Genomic DNA, 18297 nt, shown 5'->3' on the forward strand with positions numbered 1-18297 from the left:
CTGTGTGTGTGTGTGTGTGTATATTCTGTGTGTGTGTGTGTGGTGTGTGTATATGTATATATATATATGTGTATATATAATATATATATATATATATATATATATATATATATATATATGATATGTGCAGCGACACTAAATCCCAAGTGTATTCAACATAAAAGTGCAAGTGTGGCATGTAAGGTAATGCTCTGCTGTCTAGCGTCATGCATCAGCATATTTCGCGAGTTGGTAAGCCCTCCGTGTGAAAAGCTCTAGATGGTTTCTAGTGCCTTCTGTCATCTATTATTGATAAGCTTCCCTGCTCTGTCAACTGTGTGCTTATGTTTCCAAGTCTTTACAGAGCAGAGTGTGCCTTTTTCATTAACACAATGTCTCTTCTGCTCATCAAAAGCAGGCTTTGTTTTTATATTTTTTTCAGGTTGCATCTTTTTGCAGTAATGTGCTCTGTACATCTGAATGTGCAACGTGCTGATGGAAAACAACTGGTGCGAATGGTTTGTTTTTTTCCTAAACCAAGCTATTTTCTGCTCCAATTAGAGTCTGGATGGAAGTGTAGTGGTGAGGAGTGATGCTCGTGTGTCCTCTCTCACTCTGAAGTATGTCAAGTATACAGACGCGGGTCAGTACCTCTGCTCAGCACGCAGTGCCATTGGAGAGGATGCTCAGCCGGCATATCTGGAGGTCCGCTGTAAGTATTTCCTTCTCTCTTAAAATAAGTGTTTCGGACTACAACATTAGTACGCTGTAGTAGAAGTGACTTGCTAGTCATCCACCCTTTGTAACTGAACAAAATAATCTTTTTTCTGATCATATAGAGCTCTTGAATACACTTTGAATCAAATAGCCCATTTTTCAAGAACTGTTAAAACCACGAAACCTAGAACCTAAAACATTTTGAGAGTTTGTAATGTGTGCGTTTCTTCCACCAGATGCCCCTAAGATCACCGGTGCAGTGGCAGTGTACACCTGGGAGGGAAATGCTGTTAATATCAGCTGCGAGGTCAAGGCTCATCCCAGTGAGGTATCTATTGTGTGGCTGAGAGATGGACTGCAGCTCCCCAACTCAAACGCCACCAACATTAAGATCTTCAGAAGCCCATCGGCCAGCTACCTGCAGGTACACACACACACACACACACACACACACACACACACACACACACACACACACACACACACACACACCACACACACACACACACCACACACACCACAATTTATAGTTCCTAAGAAAATGTGCACATTTAAGCTTAGTCCTTCCATGTGTACACACACATATGCATACCTCTTGTGTCATCAAGATTTCATGAGCATAGACTAGAAGTAAAGGGGTTTTCTTTCAGCTCCATTGTGGGGAAAAAAATCTGATGAATAATTCAGCAGCAGGAAAGCTCAAAGCAACAAATAAAAATAGGCTCCTCTAATGGACAAACAAAAAGGTCACCCTCAGAGTGTTTGACACACAAGTTTGATCTTCTGTTTTGGTACACTGCCCTTCGTATATTTGCCCTTTTTTTTCTCTCCTCCAGATAACCCCCGAGTCAGAAAATGACTTCGGGAGCTACAACTGCACCGCTTCAAATGAGATGGGTACAGAGTCCAAGGAGTTCCTGCTCATTCAGGCCGGTCAGTTGTGATTCTGTGATTCAGTTTGTTTATTTGTGCTACTTAAATGAATATTGATGATATGTAGGGTGCACACACTTTCTATGAATGCTCGGGACAATAATCTGCAGTCAAGGTAAACCTTATTGTTGCACATAAATTAAATTATCAGGCTTTTCCTGGCTTCAGAAACAGATTGCTCACCCATATTCAAAACCCATTAGACCAAAACATCTACCACAACATGGGATTACACAAAGCAGTGTTGGTTTAGATGGATAATAGATTTAAATGAAAAGGCAATGGAACCAGCATCGGATAATTTAACGTTCCTCCCCTCTGGTTGTTTAGAAAGTACAGCGGAGCAAGAACAGAATATAATATTGTACACAATCCAAAGGTTAGCTGTGTGTATTGTGAATTAAAAGACAATTTACCGAAGTGACAACATTTTATTGCAAATTCATCAACTCACCACCAGCTGATACCAAACACTGTAGATCCACCAACACATTAGACAAATGGGAGACGACAGCAGAGAGATAATGGCCACAATCTGAAATAAATTAATTGAAAACACCACAGTCTTCCCTCGAAGCAAAACATGGGCAACCACAGTAATCACAGTGTGCCTTTCATTTCGAAGATCAAAGTGATTTAATACAGAACTGTGCTCACACCAGTGTGTGATTTATGAACAGCCACCAGTACCAGTACTGGCCAATCTCAGTGCTTTAAATATTGTCATTTTCTTTCAAATAGAGAGTGCAGCGGTGGGCAGACCATGATCATTAGGCACATTAAAGGGATATTTCAGGGACATTATATAAAGACAACATATGAAACTGGCTACGTTTAGTGCACACACATTACGTGCTCCGTAAAGTTTAGCCAACGCAATGGTAGCATTGGCGCTTGGAGTGATGTAGACACCGAGTATAAACACATACGTGAATTTGCGTGGAATGTAGAATGGTTGTCATTTCACAGTCAAAAACTCCAACAGCGGTTAGCAGTAAAAGCCCCCCATTTCTGCACCAGTCCGTGTTAACACAGCCCACCTCTACGAGTCTTACCCGACAGAGCAGTCTGTAATAAAGTTTCCTGCATATTCTCCCATCTGTACCAATGTATCCTGGTGGGACACGTGTGCGGTACTTTGAATGCACATAGTTGTTGTAAAAGTTTGCTGCTGAAAAGCGTTAGCTCAGCTGTATCTTAGCTTCAAGATGGCTGACACTTGACCCGCTTTGGCTCGCTTCGTCTTGCTTCAGGTCCAACCCCTTATGGGCGGGTTGAAAACATGCAGAACTAGCTGGCTTTTAGTTCAATACCTCTGGGCAAAAATGCCTCAGATGACGCAACATGACAATTTTTGCATCATCTGAGGTTTTTTTCCAGACATACAATACAGAGATCTCTTGTCTCGGGGACATGAGGGGGGGGAGCACGGTCATTCAAAAATACTGCAGAGTTTCTACTCATACAAAGCTTAATGCTAATCGGTGAAGTATCCCGTTAAATATGACTAATGTGAATGTAAATGTGGAAATAATAGTGTTAAACAAAACGTATGGGTGTTTAGTAATCACGAAAAGCTCCCACTTTCATTTAATGAAACATTACATTGTGCTTCGCTGACTGCAAGGTGTGTGAATGCATCTTACGTCTTTCTTTTTGTTGCTCAAAGGTTTATAATAATCTAAATGTCTCTTTAAAAGGTCCAATAAGTAGCTGACTTTATGCTTTGGTTTTCTTTTTGCAATTATCATTTAAGGCTGACTGACATGGGATAAGCTTGTACTTGAAAAAGTCTGTGATAGCACCATCTGAATTTTCTTTTCTGACGTAATGACAAGAGTTTGCAGCATTCAGTGCCTGAGAAACCGCAATAATGTCACAAATCATACATTTCTTACAAAGCTGAAGCAATTTTCAGAGGGTTTTTTTGGACTGTTAGGAGCTGTTAGCTCAGTCTGTTAGTCTAATGAAGCAGTGGAGTCAGACAGCGTTGGCGTCATGTCATCTTACAGTTTCTGTTGCAATCGCACTGCATTTTCCTGCCTTTACCAGAGGTGCCATCGGCTCCATCCGTCAGTGAGGTGAGACCCTTCTCCACCACGGCACAGATCCAGTTTGAGGAGCCAGAATCCACCGGGGGTGTTAGTGTTCTCAAATACCGAGCGGAGTGGAGGACTCAGGGCAGGGGCAACTGGGTGCACCGGGTCTATGAAGTCCAAGACGGTAAGAAAGAACACAAATCAAAGAGTTATGCAAGGTGTCTTTTCTGTGTGAAGGTTTTTGTTTCATGGCCTAACATTGGACAACAGTTCATTTCGTTAAGTTATTTTTCATAGAGATTTATGTCCATATTGTAAAACAATTGTCCATATTAATATTGAGATTGATTTAAACCATATCGGCCTGCCCTCATTTGCATTTGTTCCTTTGTCGCCTTGTAAAAAGTTACATATAGTTTTGAACTTTTATTGTTCACTTTTGTTGTTTCACAGAGATCAATTTAATCTTAAAGAAGAATAAAAATCATGAAATAAGACAATAAGTAAATAAATAATAGCATATAATAATATATAATATAATAGTATTATAAAATAGGCACAATAAATGATATGTAGAATGTAATTCTAATCCCAAAAGTAATCTGTACATGATGGCGGCTTTGAAACAGCTGTCCGTTATTTCTGTTTCTGTGTATATTTGTGTTTAGAACGATCGCTAAATAGATTTATCTGGTTACACATTGTTGGAATGAAACGGAAATTGAGCTAATCAGTGTTTACTCATGGCGGAATTAATTATGCATGTGTTGTTTGAGCTGGGGGTGCGTTTGTTTCAGCGTTAATCAAAATGATCAAGGTGATCTCAACAGGGATTGCACTGCCTCTGATATATTGTAACAGGCTACACCAGCGAGATGACTATCACAGGCCTGAAGCCAGAGACCAGCTACGAACTGAAGTTGTCAGCCATCAACGGCAAGGGTGAAGGAGAAAGCAGCCCCGCGGAGTTCTTCAAGACGGAGCCTGTTCGTAAGTGGCACATGTTGCAAAGTTTACAGCACGCTGCAAAGCTTTCATCACCGCTTTTTGACCCCTGTCTCCACAAACCCATCACCTGATTCCTTTCTTCTATGTCTTAAAGTAAGAAGTGCTTGTCCATCCCATTACCGATCGATAAAAGCTCAGTTACTACTCAGTGTAGTCCGCTGCTGGACAGCCACACACAACTCAACACTGAGACTGTCGGGACAGTGTCACAAAAGCTTCCTGGTCTTTCAGTCTGAGTTTGTCCTCTTTGTCCTGTTTTTTGGGGTTTGTTTGTCCAGCAGTCAAACGGACAGCATGGAGTAAGTTTTGTTTATTTAGTTTGTCCATGAATGGAACTTGAAATCTAAGAATTCAGGAAACATGTTTGTCAGAAGGTCCAACTGGTTCAACACCACCTTGCTATTTTCCAGTAATTGCATTCTGATTTTATCACACTTGTCACACTTGGATTCACAATTGTTTAAAATCCACAGTTTCATATTATTTTATTGTGCTTGCAAACCATGAATTAGAATATGAAATAGGAAGTTGTTCCCCAGTCCTTTGAATAGCAGCCTTGTACTTTATCTTGATCCCATTATTTAGTTGTTAGCCCCCCCTGTTGGTTGGATGCACGTTTTGGACGGAGAAACTGCTTCACCCGGTTGGCTTCACATTTAATGTGTCTGTTGATTTACAATTGATCCCATTTTCATCATCTGTTTTATGTTTTTTTATTTCTTTTTACATATTTGCTCATCTGTCTGTCGTATCCATCAGGCCATACTTACGAGAGTAAGTTCTTCATATCTTCTTGCTTCCTTTCCACGTACAAGGTGCTTGAAAGTGTTCATCAGTAAATTGAAAAAAAGTCTGATAAAAATAGCATCTCTGTGATCAATTTAATCCCACTCATATGGACACATGAAGCTAGACATTTGTATGAAAAATAAATGTAATATGCATTATCTCAGCTTTGTTTGAACTTCCCTGTCTCTGTTGTTATGACATCCAAAGCCATGGCAAAATCAATAAATTAGTGTCTGTTTTGTTATTAACAATTGCATTGACTTAAAATGGCAATCGTTATTGTTTCAGTAATTGCTAATTTAGAACCAAGTGCGCAGGCCAAATCAAGTGTTTTTTGACCATTTTGTAAGGGCAGTTCATAACACTACACAAACATTGTTTGATGTCCATTGAGTTAGTAATTAAAAACTAATTAGAATAACTGCAGTACATGTGCTGGAATATTCTGCTTGGAATACTTTAAATTCTGCCTTTTGAAGCTTTGTCTTAGAGCAGCCATTTAGTTTCGTGTGTTCTGCCTCTGTCTCATTCTAACCTTAAATGTGGCAATCATTGAATACAATGTTTTGCTGCCTCTTGCTTCCCTGGTGCAGTCTGGCAGACATGAGTCTCGCTAAACTCTCCAGTGAAGTGTTACAATAGAGATTCAGATAGTCATTTAGTCAGTCAACTGATTCTGATTGCCTGATATCTTCTCTTTTATGTCCCTAGACGGCATTTATAATTTTTTCACTGAAGACACAGGTTTGTTCTGTAGAGAGGATAATAGACGATTAGTTGTTGCTGCTGTAGATGTGTCTATCCCTGCAGGATAACCCCCTCACCCCCACTGATTAGCTGCATTTATAATAACTTTAAAGCATAGAAAAATGTGTTTATTTGTCTAACACTGTGACCTTATATGGCCTGATTATAAAGGCAAACTCCTCTGTGTCTGTTAGCTGTAGATTTTTATCTCACCCACATTCTTTGAGTTGACAGCTGAGTTATCCAAATATTAATATTATCATAATTTGGATTTGCAGCCAGTGAATTAATTGGTTCAACCACAGTATTGTGAATTAACGTGTCTGCATCTCAAAAGCTGCACCTTTCTGCCTCGGCTCCAGCTGTTTGGTGTAATTTGGAGATGTATACATTTCAATTAGGCCCTTCGACAGTGATTTATTAGTTACCTTGCAAATTGTAAAGTCTCTAAAGTCAAAGGATAAAGCTGTTGGATGTCTACGGCACTTTTCACATTGAGAACCCAATCAGAGGAATGTCTGTGCTCAGTGGTTGTTTATTAGTATGCAAAACTGGGTTGCGATTCCATCGTTTTAATTTGTCTCCAGGCCATTTAGGTTTTTGTTTTGTCATTTAAGTGTTTTTTGTCATCTACTTGTAACTTTGTTCTGTCTTTCATGTCCTTCTTCCTCTTTCAACCACTCACATGTGTCATTTCATGTGACTGTGACTGTTATTTGGCTTACATGGTTCTGATGATCCCCCTCCGTTCTGCAGAAGGTAAATTACTGTTGCAGGTTTTTTGAAAGAAGACGCCCTCACTTTAGTCAGCGAATCCCACAGTTACACATTAATTGCTTCTATGCAGTCATGTAATACACGTCTACCTCAATCCCATCAGTCATGTAGACATTTGCCTCAGCAGGATAAATGAGAAAGAGACAGAGCTGTATTCACGGTCATATATATAAACGTCAAGAGTGTTTAATATCAGCATCACTTGGATGATGTTGATTGCCCGTTACCTAAAGGGAGGTTACCTCTCCTCCTTTTAGGATGTGTTCCTATAAATCAAGTGTGTAGTAAACAAAGTTTCCTCTAATCACAGGAGAATAATTATCAATGTCTACTGCAAAAAACTGCTCCTACCGGCAGCATGCTCTGGTTCTCAATCAAGGGTTTGTATTCATGCTGAGAGCAATAGCTATCCTGTGCATTGTACTCTACATATTGCTTCTCACGTTTAACCTTAGGCTGCATTTTAAGGTTAACTCAACTAACTTGGACCATTCTTACCTGGGTTTTGAAGCCAAGCAATATAATGATTCAGAGTATGAACACTAACCATTATATACCTCTTCCTTGTTGTCTGTTAGTAACTAAAACTTTATTTATGTAGCACTTTTCTAAGCCATGGTTACAACATGCTTCAGTTACAAAAAAGAAGATAAAAAGATGACCCAAAATGGTTAAAGAATAAGAACAAATAGGGGCAAGAACGCATCCAATGCTTTTGAGAATAAATTGGTCTTTAAAAACACTTTGCTGATCTGACCCCTAGAGGGAGAGCCAAATGCAGCCCAATTGTGCCAAACACAGTAGATGTAGTTGGAAGGGTTTTGATTTCAGCATTGTCCTACAGTAGTTAGGAATAATTCAGCAGCAAGTTAAACTAGTTGTAGATGTGTTACAGTGTCTTGGCTTAAACAAGAATAGAGTGCATTACTAAGTGTCAAGACTGAGGAGACAAAACAATGAATAATTTCTTTAAGCTGTTGAAAAGAAGGGGGCGGCATACTTTGGCAATGTTTCTTATTTTAAAAATAACGGGACTGAATAAATGACTTAAATGTGCACTATTAGTTCCTGCATGGTTTCAACACAATTTCATTTTTGTATCGAATCGCGGGAAGGCTAGCCGCCTGCCCCCTGGATACACTGTGAAAAAGCCCGGTCAGACAGACACTAGGGGCACAGGATAGGTACCAAAATACAACAAACCACTCCAGCCAATCACCGACAAGATGGTTGGGGGATGGGGTGGGGGTTAGTGACAGTCAGTTAGTCATGACAGTAACAGAAGCACAGAGGGAAGGGTCTCAACAGAAGTGACCATGCAGGAACTCCTAGTGCACCTTTTAAGATGTTTCTCAGAGTTCAAATAAAATAAAAATAAAAAATAAACCCTAAGTTTCTGGAAACCCACTTTTAAGTTAGTTGGAAATTTCAAAAGTCTGATTGAAGAGACCAAAAACCAGATCTTCAGTTTTGTTTTGATTTAACTGGAGAACTAGAAGACATCAAGGCACTGACTCATGATCTCAAAAATTGAAAATATGAAAGTTACACAGATTTGTAAAGATGGCCACCGTCTATATAGCAATGATGAAAGACAAACTGACCATAATGTGTCTGTCCTAAATGGAGAATAAGTTAAGGTGCCAGGTTTGACTGATGAGGAACTCAAAAGGTCAGAGGAGCACAATCAGACACTGGGATGGATACAATTGGATTGGAAAAATCAATCCATTGACAAACATTTCTATTTGACTCAATTGTTTTGTGTTATATGTTCAGTGTTATGAGTTTGAGATGGGGAAGACATAGCTGTACAGCTGTTTTACAGGTTTATAGCTTTACAAGTAAGTTTTACAGCACAAACATTTCACCCAGTGGTCATCTTTACAGGTTAACCCGTTATTTATGCTGTGAAATGCAAATCTTACATAAAAATGTCATTAATAACCCTTTCCCCTGAAGCCTTGTATGACACTGGGGAAATGTCACTCAGCATCTCGGACTGAATCAGATAAGCATGTGGCTTTGTGTCATTCGGTAATTAGTCCCACTTGAGACATACCATCTTGAGGCGAGTGATTAAGCAAGGACAAGTGACTTAGAAGGGCAACAACAAAGAGGCCAATTTCAAAGTTTTCTAATCAAGGTCTTAGTTTTCTTTGCTTTACAATTTTAAAGGTAACGGTTGGCCGACAGAATCTTCCACCAATAAAATAATCTCTGCGTCTTTTTATTGAGCCTTTAAATCATCTCTATATTGCTCCTGTGTGCCTGTAGGGAATCCCAATCCTCCTAAACTCGAAGGGGCACTTCAACCCAAAGGCAACTCCGTCAAAGTCAGCTGGATCAAGCAGGACGACGGCGGCTCGCCCATCTTACATTATCTTATCCGCTATAAACCAGTAAGTATGGCCATTAGAGCTGAAATGATTAGTTTAGATTGATCATTTAAGTCATTTTTTAAGCAAAACGGCAACAATTCTGTGGGTGCTAGCCTCTCAAATATGAATATTAGCTGCTTTTGTTAGTCATTTATGATAGTGAACTGAATATCTGTTTTTTTCTACAAAATTTGCATTGGTATTTTTTATATACAATACAATTTTGTACTTTATACTATTTATCAGACATTTACCAACTGATTAATTGGTTAATCAAGATCTTAATTGGCAGATAAATCATCAATGAAAATAATAAGTTTGTTTGTTGCAGCCCTAATGATTCTGATGAAGCTCCATAATTCTGACATCTTTAGAAAACATATAATTTAAAATGTAAAAAAGGTAGTCCTATTCTTTTGTGTTCAAGCCTTCGTGTTAATGCATGTAGAGCTTAAACAGTTAGGTGATTAATGAATTGGCTTGACAGAAAATGAATTGCCAACTATTTTTGAGAATGAATCAGTTATTTCAAAAGATGGCAAACATTTTGATCACTCAAGCTTCTCAAATGTGACAATTGAGAAGAAAATAAACTGTAGCTTGATCAATATTGAAAATAGCCATTAGGTGCAGCCCTAAAAACATGTACTGCATCCCTCTGTGTCCTTAGATACAGGTGTCGGAGTGGAAACCAGAAATCCGACTGCCCAGCGGCAGTGACTACGTGGTTCTCAGCGGGTTAGAGTGGGACACTGAGTACAATGTCTATGTGGTGGCAGAGAATCAGAAGGGCAAGTCCCAGCCAGCTACCATGTCCTTCAGGACCTCCACAGAGCCAGAGGCCATCCAAGGTACCCTTCCACTCACACTAAGCTGGAACTAAACATCCAGAAAACTGAGAAGCCAAACTCAAAGCTCGAAAACCAGAGCGTCACGTTCTATTTTTTACCTCTCTTGCTCTGAAAGGTGAATGACAACTAAATAAATCTACAAAAAAAAAAGAAATTGAGTTACTGGACGACAGTGAGCCAGAAATGATTTTCCGGCTGAATTTTTTCACTTTAAAGTTTTGACAGCCCATGCTAAATGAGCTTGAGTTTGCGCTCGCAGAACTGGGACAGGCTCTTTCCACAGAGGATCAAATGATTTCCTCTGAATGATTGTAGTTTTCCTTTAGCTTTGTTTACTGATAAAATAGCAGCCCGGGTAGATAGTTTGTCCCTGTGTGGAAGCAGCCTTTAAATTGACCCTTGATAACCACTGATTAACTTGTACCTTAAGGTCTTAACTGCAGCTGAAGGTTGAACCGTGCAAAAAACCCCACACAGCTTGTCAGATTCCCTTTAGGTGCTAGACACTGCCGAGTGCTTTGCTGAAACATCACAGACCATTATGTCTCTCTCACTTCTTTTCTAATTCATTTCCCAATCAAACGCATTTCCCACTCACCCGCCAGAGTCACCATCTAGTCCACACGGTGTAGTTGTCCTCTTTGTGCTTTGCTTTTGCTTTGATGTGTTGCAGTATCCCCCCCCCCCCCACCTCAATACAAGAAATCTGTTTCTTTCTGGGTTTTTTTTCTTCACTTTTGGTTTTCAGACGTGACACATTTTCACTTTCTCTCTTCCTCTGTTTTCCCCACCCTTCTCTTTTTTACCTCTTTGTTTCCCTTCATTTCCCCCCCTCTTCCTGTCTCTTTATTCTCTCTCTCTTCCTTTCTCTCTTTTATCTTCTCTCTCAATGTTCCTGCTCTCTTGCCTGGTCCCGGACATTGGTGTGGTGGACCACGTGAACATTTTCGTCTCGCCCTGTGTGCGTTTTGGGTGTGGTCGGGGCTGTGCTGCCTCCGTCCCCCCATCCCCGTCCCCCGTCCCTCCTCAGTCAATCAGGGCTGTTCATCTGTGACATGCACTTTGGTATCACTCATCTTGTCCCTCATCACTGTACTCCAGCTCTCATAGTTTTCGTGGGGAATTCACACTATAACTGTAGAGGAAAGCTCGCCCTTTCTCTGGCCTGGCTGTCTCTCTGGACACTTTCACTCCTTAAAACAGACTTTGTCCATGACAGACGTGTCTCTGTTATGGGTGAGAAAAGGACGACCGTGTAGCCTAAAAAAACAGACCAGACAGACCTGCTGAACCAAAGGCAGTGGAAATCCTCCGCCTCCCACAGATTGACTGCTCAGCATTAGCACAGCTAGTCATCAGCACTAGACTACAGAGAGGTCTGCCAGTTTACAGTAATGAACAATAGTGAAACTGAAATGAGGTTCTATTAAAACAAAATAGCACTTAGAACAGAATGAAGGCTGAGTGATGGGCCTGTCCGTTTACATAAACCCTGTAATATATTCTTTAATTGCTCACAAATTTATGCATATGTACTGTAAAAGGTTTGTAACAATAACATTCACATTATTGAAAACAAAAAGACCTAACTGAAAGATGTTTGTAATAATAATATTGGAACAGTTTGACAAGCTGTATACAGAATTATCACAAGGCAACTGTTATTTTTGTGCTGTTTACTAAGACAAATAGATATTTTTGTTTCTTATGCATGTAATGTGTATCATATAGCACTCAGAAAAATCCGTTTTTATACATTTATATTGGAAGGTGCTTTACTCAGCTGCATTTTTTTCTCCAGCAGATCTTGATTAATGGTTGGTATCTAAAGAGTTACATTTATCTAGAAACAGAGAGAACATTTTACAGTTGACTTTACACAAAGATGCATCATACCCTTTTGTAGAAGCCTCACATTATTTTTGTCCATAAAATATTGTGCATTTCTGGGTAACTAGCAAAATAGTGTATGCTTTGGTTTGCTCTTCTTTCTAATACCAAATAAATCAGTTGAATATATAAAAAAAACTTTTAAAGTTTTTTTTAACAACAGCTGTTTGCATATAAATTCCTCAACACGCCACAAGTTATATCAGTGATTGAACACAAGCCAGACGGCACAGTCTACACACACATCAGACTGCATCTAAATTCATGCCGAGACAACTATCACGTATCACTGGTCGTAGCAGGTGAGTTGTTTCTGTTTATTGGAACTGTTAAAGTAGCATAGCTGCACTTTTATTCAGTTGTTCCTGGCCGTTTGTGTAGAACTGTGTCAGGCTACAGTTGTTCAGCACTCTCCCTCTCCTGTCTCTTGTCTGGCAGATTTGGGTGAAGAGGCCGCGTTCTCCATGGGCACCATGCTCTGGGCAGGGATCCTTGTCGTAGTATTTGTATTCCTGCTGCTGGCTGTGGATGTCACCTGTTTCTTTGTCAACAAATGTGGCCTCATCATGTGCCTCTGCGGTAAATCAGGCACAGGGACCAAAGGGCACAACTTGGAGGAGGGCAAGGCAGCCTTCATGTGAGTATCAGTGACATCAAATACATGCAGTGCAATCTTTACAAAGTGGCCGTTAGCCTTGGCCTCATTTAGTTATACTGTAGGACCCAATTTTCTAATTTAAACTCTTCATATATGCATTTTATTTTCACACACTGGCAACATAGATGCAGTTCTAATAAATATGTTTCTCATGTTCTCATAAAGTCACTGTACGCAGTGCGGCAGACATACAAACAATTAACAATCTGTGCTGAAGGTTTTTATGTTTAAGCTGATGAAGCAAGAGATAACTGGGGAAGGGTTTTCCATTCAAGAAAAACAGTTGTGCCTCTTGAGCAAAATCAACACCGCTTGTGTTGTGACTGCAGTGCATTATGGTCCACTCAGTCAGGATCCGCAGGAACTGGAAAAATATACAAATCAATATAACAGGCCCATAAATGAGATGGAGTTTTTAGAGTGGATTGCTCTTTCCGTGAAAATAGGAAGGATGCTGGGTTTAAGCAAAGAATTGAACAAACACTCTAATGTGCACAACAAGGCAGTTTTAATCAATTTGAGGGGGAAGTTGCATTGTGTATTGATATGTGCTACATGCGACCATATGTCCTTCTTCACATGAGCCGACTCGAAAATTCAGACTGTGACTGAGTTAGAAAGATAATCCACTCACACATAATTACTGTCTACTGCTCTCGTATCACCTTTTCTCATTGTGGCAGACGTGATAATCGTTCTCTGAGATAAGATCTTGCCAATTAACAAGATTTGTCTCTCTGTCCTGCAGGAAAGATGAGTCCAAAGAGCCAATAGTGGAAGTCAGAACAGAGGACGAGTGCACAGCCAATCATAACGCAGCAGGACCAACCGAACCCAATGAAACCACACCTCTCACAGAGCCAGAGTGAGTAGAAAAAAAACTGGCGTACAGCACACAACTTTTTTACCGCTCAAGTCTTTTTAGCTGTTGTACGTTGCACTCCACTACAAAGAATAATTATCTTATTCAACTGGACACAATTTGACTCTCTCTTTAAAACAAAGTTCAGGTCATTCTTGGGTGGAGTCCACTGAACTGTTGCTTTTCTGTTTGTATTCCCTTTCAGAGCGATTACTGCACTTTGTGTTTCTACTCCAGCCTTCTGGAGATTTTCTGTCTCATTTTACCAAGGTTGAAGCAATACCAGTTAAAGACACAGAAAGGCTTTTTGTCCTCTTGAGTGTGGTCAACTCACATGAAGCCATTTGACAACCTCAGCAATTCATCTCTCATTATCAGCAGTCTGGAAAAATGAGATGATACAGTGTGAGATTGTCACTGGTACTGTTTAACCCTTATAGGCGGTTCTGCCTGGTGCTGTAGTTTCCTGCAGGAAGACTTTTTTTTTAGTACATTAGTTTTCCTAGTCAGTGTACTCCATGTTGGTGTGTGTATGGGATGTATTCTTTGATGTACACTCACAGCATGGCAACCTCTTTTTCTTTCTTTCTTTTTCTCACTAGGCTTAATAGTTTCTGTTTTTCAGTTGCTTTGTCTATGTTTGTGTGAATTTCTAAAGCGCACTAATCCCTCTGCATGCTCTCGTCCGAGGCCACCCTTCCTCTGTCACGGTCACCCTGGTGTCTAGTCTGTGTGTCTCTGTTCTCTCCCTGCTCTCTCAGGCTGGCGGCTTACACTGCTGCTCTGGCACTGGACACCCTCTCCTCCATAGCCACCAACTCTGACACAGCCACTGCAACCCTTGACCCCGCTCAGGACAGCCCCTCTAGCGAGACCACTACCCTCACTTGTAGCCTGTCTACCCCGGCCAACGACCCCTCACCCACTCCGGTCCTGGCCCCAGCCCCGACTCCAGAGTCAAACACTGCCCCGCCGACTCCCCTCATCTTCACCTCAGCCGTCGAAGCTAAAATGGCCCCGTTAGTAGAACAAAGAGGAAGTATCACCCCAGAAGAACAGGAGAAAATAACCACTCCTCCTAGTACCCCTGAATGGACTAAAGCTAAAAAATCGGGGACACCCATACCACCGAAGCGTAGACACTCACCTAAACTTGCCGCGCTGAATGCTAAAGGTAGCCCGCCTGTATCTCCACTGGCTGCGTCTTCCTCATCGTCCTCTCCCAAACCTGACACCAAGAAACCTGCCCCCAGGCCGCCGGTCAATAAGCTCCCCATACAGCCACACGTAGTAGACTCAGACACAGAGACGCCAGCACAAACGGCCACCACTCTAGCAACCACTGTCCCTCCAAAACCAGACCCTGATTCAAAGACCCCAGATCCTAGTGGGTGTAGCCTTACTCCCTTTGACACTAATAGTGGACCCGCTGACAAAGCTGTTGATGATAACACTGACAAAGGTGGTCCAACTAGTTCTCCTTCAGTGATCCACAGTGCTCCTAAAGTCCAGGAAGTTGAAGAATCTGCTCCTCTAGTTGCTGAAGTCCCCTCGCCGTTACCTGTTACTCCTATTCCTTCTTACCCTGCCCCCGCCACTGTTGAGGCGCCGGTTTCAAATGATCTCCTCACATCGCCGTCAGACACGTACAACTTGCAAACCTGTGACGTGGGGCCCAATAGTGTGGATTTCGAGTTAGAGTTGACTAACGGGACAGAAAGACCCTCCTGGACCCCCGCTGACCTTATTAGCTTAGAGAGCCCGCCCTCTGCCCCCTCTCTGCCCAATGGAGACAGAGGAGACCTCCCCCCCTCAGGCCCAGTTCTGGAGGCGTCAGAGACTCTGGCCAAGACTGCTCCTCCTGTCAACGATGAGTACGGCTCCCTCTAGAGGTTTATCTGTGTGTGTTTGTGTGAGTGTGTGTGTGTGTGTGTGTGTGTGTGTGTTAACTTGTATGCCCATTCATTCACCACCGCATCTTGCCATTGACCACACAATATGAATTATTGTAATGGTAAACTGTGGTAATGACATTGGGTTGATTATTTGTAAGATGCTGTGGATTGTGATACGAGGGTTTTGTTTTTTATGCTTGTGTGTGTGTGGAACAGTTCTCCAGCAGTAACATTCACCACAAGAATACTGAAGCCCCTTTCAGACATGCATCTTGTTATTTTACATGTCTGTCTCACGTCTGAGCTAGGTGACAGTCACATCTTTCCTGAAAACTAATCGACACTGACAATCTGAGGTGGGGAAAGAGTAAGCAGGGTTTGAACTTTTCTCTCTCGTGCTCTCTTTAGTTACACAACTATTTCTGTCACTTTTTGTCTTTATAAAAGTGTGCATTCCTATAAATACCTTCCAGCCGAGACAATCTGAAAGCGCGCACCGTTATTCACATATTCATACGATTATCCCATCTCGGCCCACTCTATGACGTCTCAGATTTTCTCTCCACCTTTTGAGTCTGTTACAGGTGTAATCACTTCTAACATGGTCAGGCAACACATTTTTTAGCGTAACCCATTCCTAACGTAGTTAAATACACGGAGAGAAATGAATGTGTCACTTAACAATCTCTTACTGCAACAAAAGTAAAATCAACTTAAAGGACAATTCCGGCGGTAAATGAACCAATTTTTAATGATTGAGAAGACTTTACGTCTCAGTCTCTTCAAAAGAAATCTTTGGACAAAGTAGTTAGGATGGAATATATCTTTTATTGTCCACCAGGGTGGAAATCTGTCTTTGGCTCACCAAGCAAATAAAAAACAACATAAAGCATAAAAAGCAGACCAGCTGTTACAAAAACAAACATTAGAAACAGTTTGTGCCAATGTCTGTCATTAAATCTCATAGGCCACATTGTTGAGTTCAAAATATTGACAGCACGTGGCATTCTTTATTAATTAAAGCTCCAACAGGAAAAGAACTTGTTAAATCATTCACTGATGTGGCCTCTTAAGAGAACAGAGAGAGTTCTCTTCCTTGATAGCTCTGCTTTCCGACCAAGCTGTGCCACTACTCCTTCTCGTGCACCAGATGGCGATATCACACAAGCATTGTCTTCTTTAACACTCCTGTCTTCTCTGAATTAAACCGTGACAATACCAGTGTGTATCTGAATGATGAAACAGTATCAATTAAACAGCTAGAGGAAGCCAGCAATGTAACATATTCCATGTCTGAAAGGGGCTTTATTTAATGACAACGTGTTTTGTCTCAGGCAGTAACTGAATGCCTCTGAGTGTTGCCCAAATCCTCACAAACTCTAAAGAGAACAGAGGCTAGACTGTGCTTCTTCTGCTCTGAACTGCAGAAGAGAGGAGACGAGCCGCAGGCGGGATCTAATCTACGAACTGTGCTTCGCTGCTATAAGATGAACATGACACTATATATATATATATATATATATATATATATATATATATATATATATATATATATATATATATATATATATATATATCACATACCACAAGCCCAGGGCTCATTTACTGTGCCATCATAGTCTCTTTGAAGCCGAACCGATTAATTGATCATATTTGCTAAACACTGTTTTAGATCCGGAAGCCTAGTGGATACCGGATGAATTGTAAGAGTATGTCATTATCTGTTTGTTTAATTTTATCTGACTGTTGTCAAGGTGGTGAAGAAATATGTAAGAAGACCTCAGAATATAGTCTTCTTACATATAGGGTGAAGATGTCATTGAGAATAAATGGTTCAAATTGTGTTCCACTAAAGTGTCGTGTTTGCTGAGATGTTTTAGTTTTTCTACCCAGAGATGACCAGGTTTCTAACTTAGCACATTCTCCCTTTTTCCATTGCAGGAAGACTTTTTCTGATGAGAAAGGCAAACTGGAGGAGGCCGACTTATCAAACGTCCTGACGGAGATCGCTGCAGAACACAACAGTGTCATACAGACAAAAACCACCGAGAGCAAAGCATGATGGGCCGGGGAAACCCCAGCCCAATCTGAAACATTTTGCAGCAGCAAAGAGCTAGAAACACTGCAGGAGTTTTGTTTTCCAGTGCCCTTAACTACATATTCAAAACAACATACACACACACACACACACACACACACACACACACACACACACACACACACACACACACACACACACACACATATGTCAATTGGTTAGAGCGCACTACGACTGCTTTCAGTTCTAGTTTCATCCATGAAATGTTTACTGCACCCAAGGAGTTAATCTTGAGATCATAAGAGATTTATTTTATTTTTTTATTGTTATTTTATTTAACCAGTCAGGACGATTAAGGACAACCTCTTATTATATTGGTCGCTTCATAAATATGTAAAATTGGACTCCAATTTCTGTTCTGTGCTTTTAGTTTGAATTGCAATTACGCACAAGTATTGGATTACTATGAGAAATGTAAAAAAACAACAACAAAAACCTGACTATATATAGAAATTATTTTTCTTATTTTCATGTTCAATTGTAAAACTGTTTGCATTTTTTAAATATTACTATTATTTGTGGGCTTGTCTCATTGAAATAGCTTGTTCTGCATGTCCGACCTGCAAGTGGTTCTTAAGTTCTGTTTGTTTCACTTAGTCTGTTACAGGGATGTTTCGTCTCTCACAGATACGCTGGCGTTGATTAAACACAGGCCCACAGACTGCAGTGTTTG

At 40.7% G+C, this 18297-nt stretch overlaps 1 protein-coding gene across 14 annotated transcripts in view; it reads left to right on the top strand.

The window, feature by feature from the left end:
- The window catches only part of ncam1b (neural cell adhesion molecule 1b), an 87031-nt gene extending 69298 nt beyond the window's left edge, over positions 1 to 17733 (top strand). For 4 of the 14 annotated variants that reach the window (XM_032512248.1, XM_032512251.1, XM_032512250.1 and 1 more), the window contains 14 exons: positions 541 to 691; positions 933 to 1120; positions 1533 to 1629; positions 3682 to 3852; positions 4530 to 4658; positions 5436 to 5450; positions 6177 to 6209; positions 6969 to 6971; positions 9267 to 9391; positions 10041 to 10221; positions 12550 to 12748; positions 13518 to 13634; positions 14393 to 15505; positions 17468 to 17733. In XM_032512248.1, the coding sequence (XP_032368139.1) occupies positions 541 to 691; positions 933 to 1120; positions 1533 to 1629; positions 3682 to 3852; positions 4530 to 4658; positions 5436 to 5450; positions 6177 to 6209; positions 6969 to 6971; positions 9267 to 9391; positions 10041 to 10221; positions 12550 to 12748; positions 13518 to 13634; positions 14393 to 15505; positions 17468 to 17588 (2643 nt within the window). In that variant the 3' untranslated portion in view covers positions 17589 to 17733. Of the gene's footprint in view, positions 1 to 540; positions 692 to 932; positions 1121 to 1532; positions 1630 to 3681; positions 3853 to 4529; positions 4659 to 5047; positions 5051 to 5435; positions 5451 to 6176; positions 6210 to 6968; positions 6972 to 9266; positions 9392 to 10040; positions 10222 to 12549; positions 12749 to 13517; positions 13635 to 14392; positions 15544 to 17467 lie in introns of all 14 variants that reach the window. The other 10 variants (XM_032512252.1, XM_032512256.1, XM_032512258.1 and 7 more) reach the window with 6 other exon arrangements.
- The last annotated feature ends 564 nt before the right edge of the window (positions 17734 to 18297 follow it).

Source organism: Etheostoma spectabile, chromosome 3, assembly GCF_008692095.1.
Source record: "Etheostoma spectabile isolate EspeVRDwgs_2016 chromosome 3, UIUC_Espe_1.0, whole genome shotgun sequence".
NCBI lineage: Eukaryota > Metazoa > Chordata > Actinopteri > Perciformes > Percidae > Etheostoma > Etheostoma spectabile.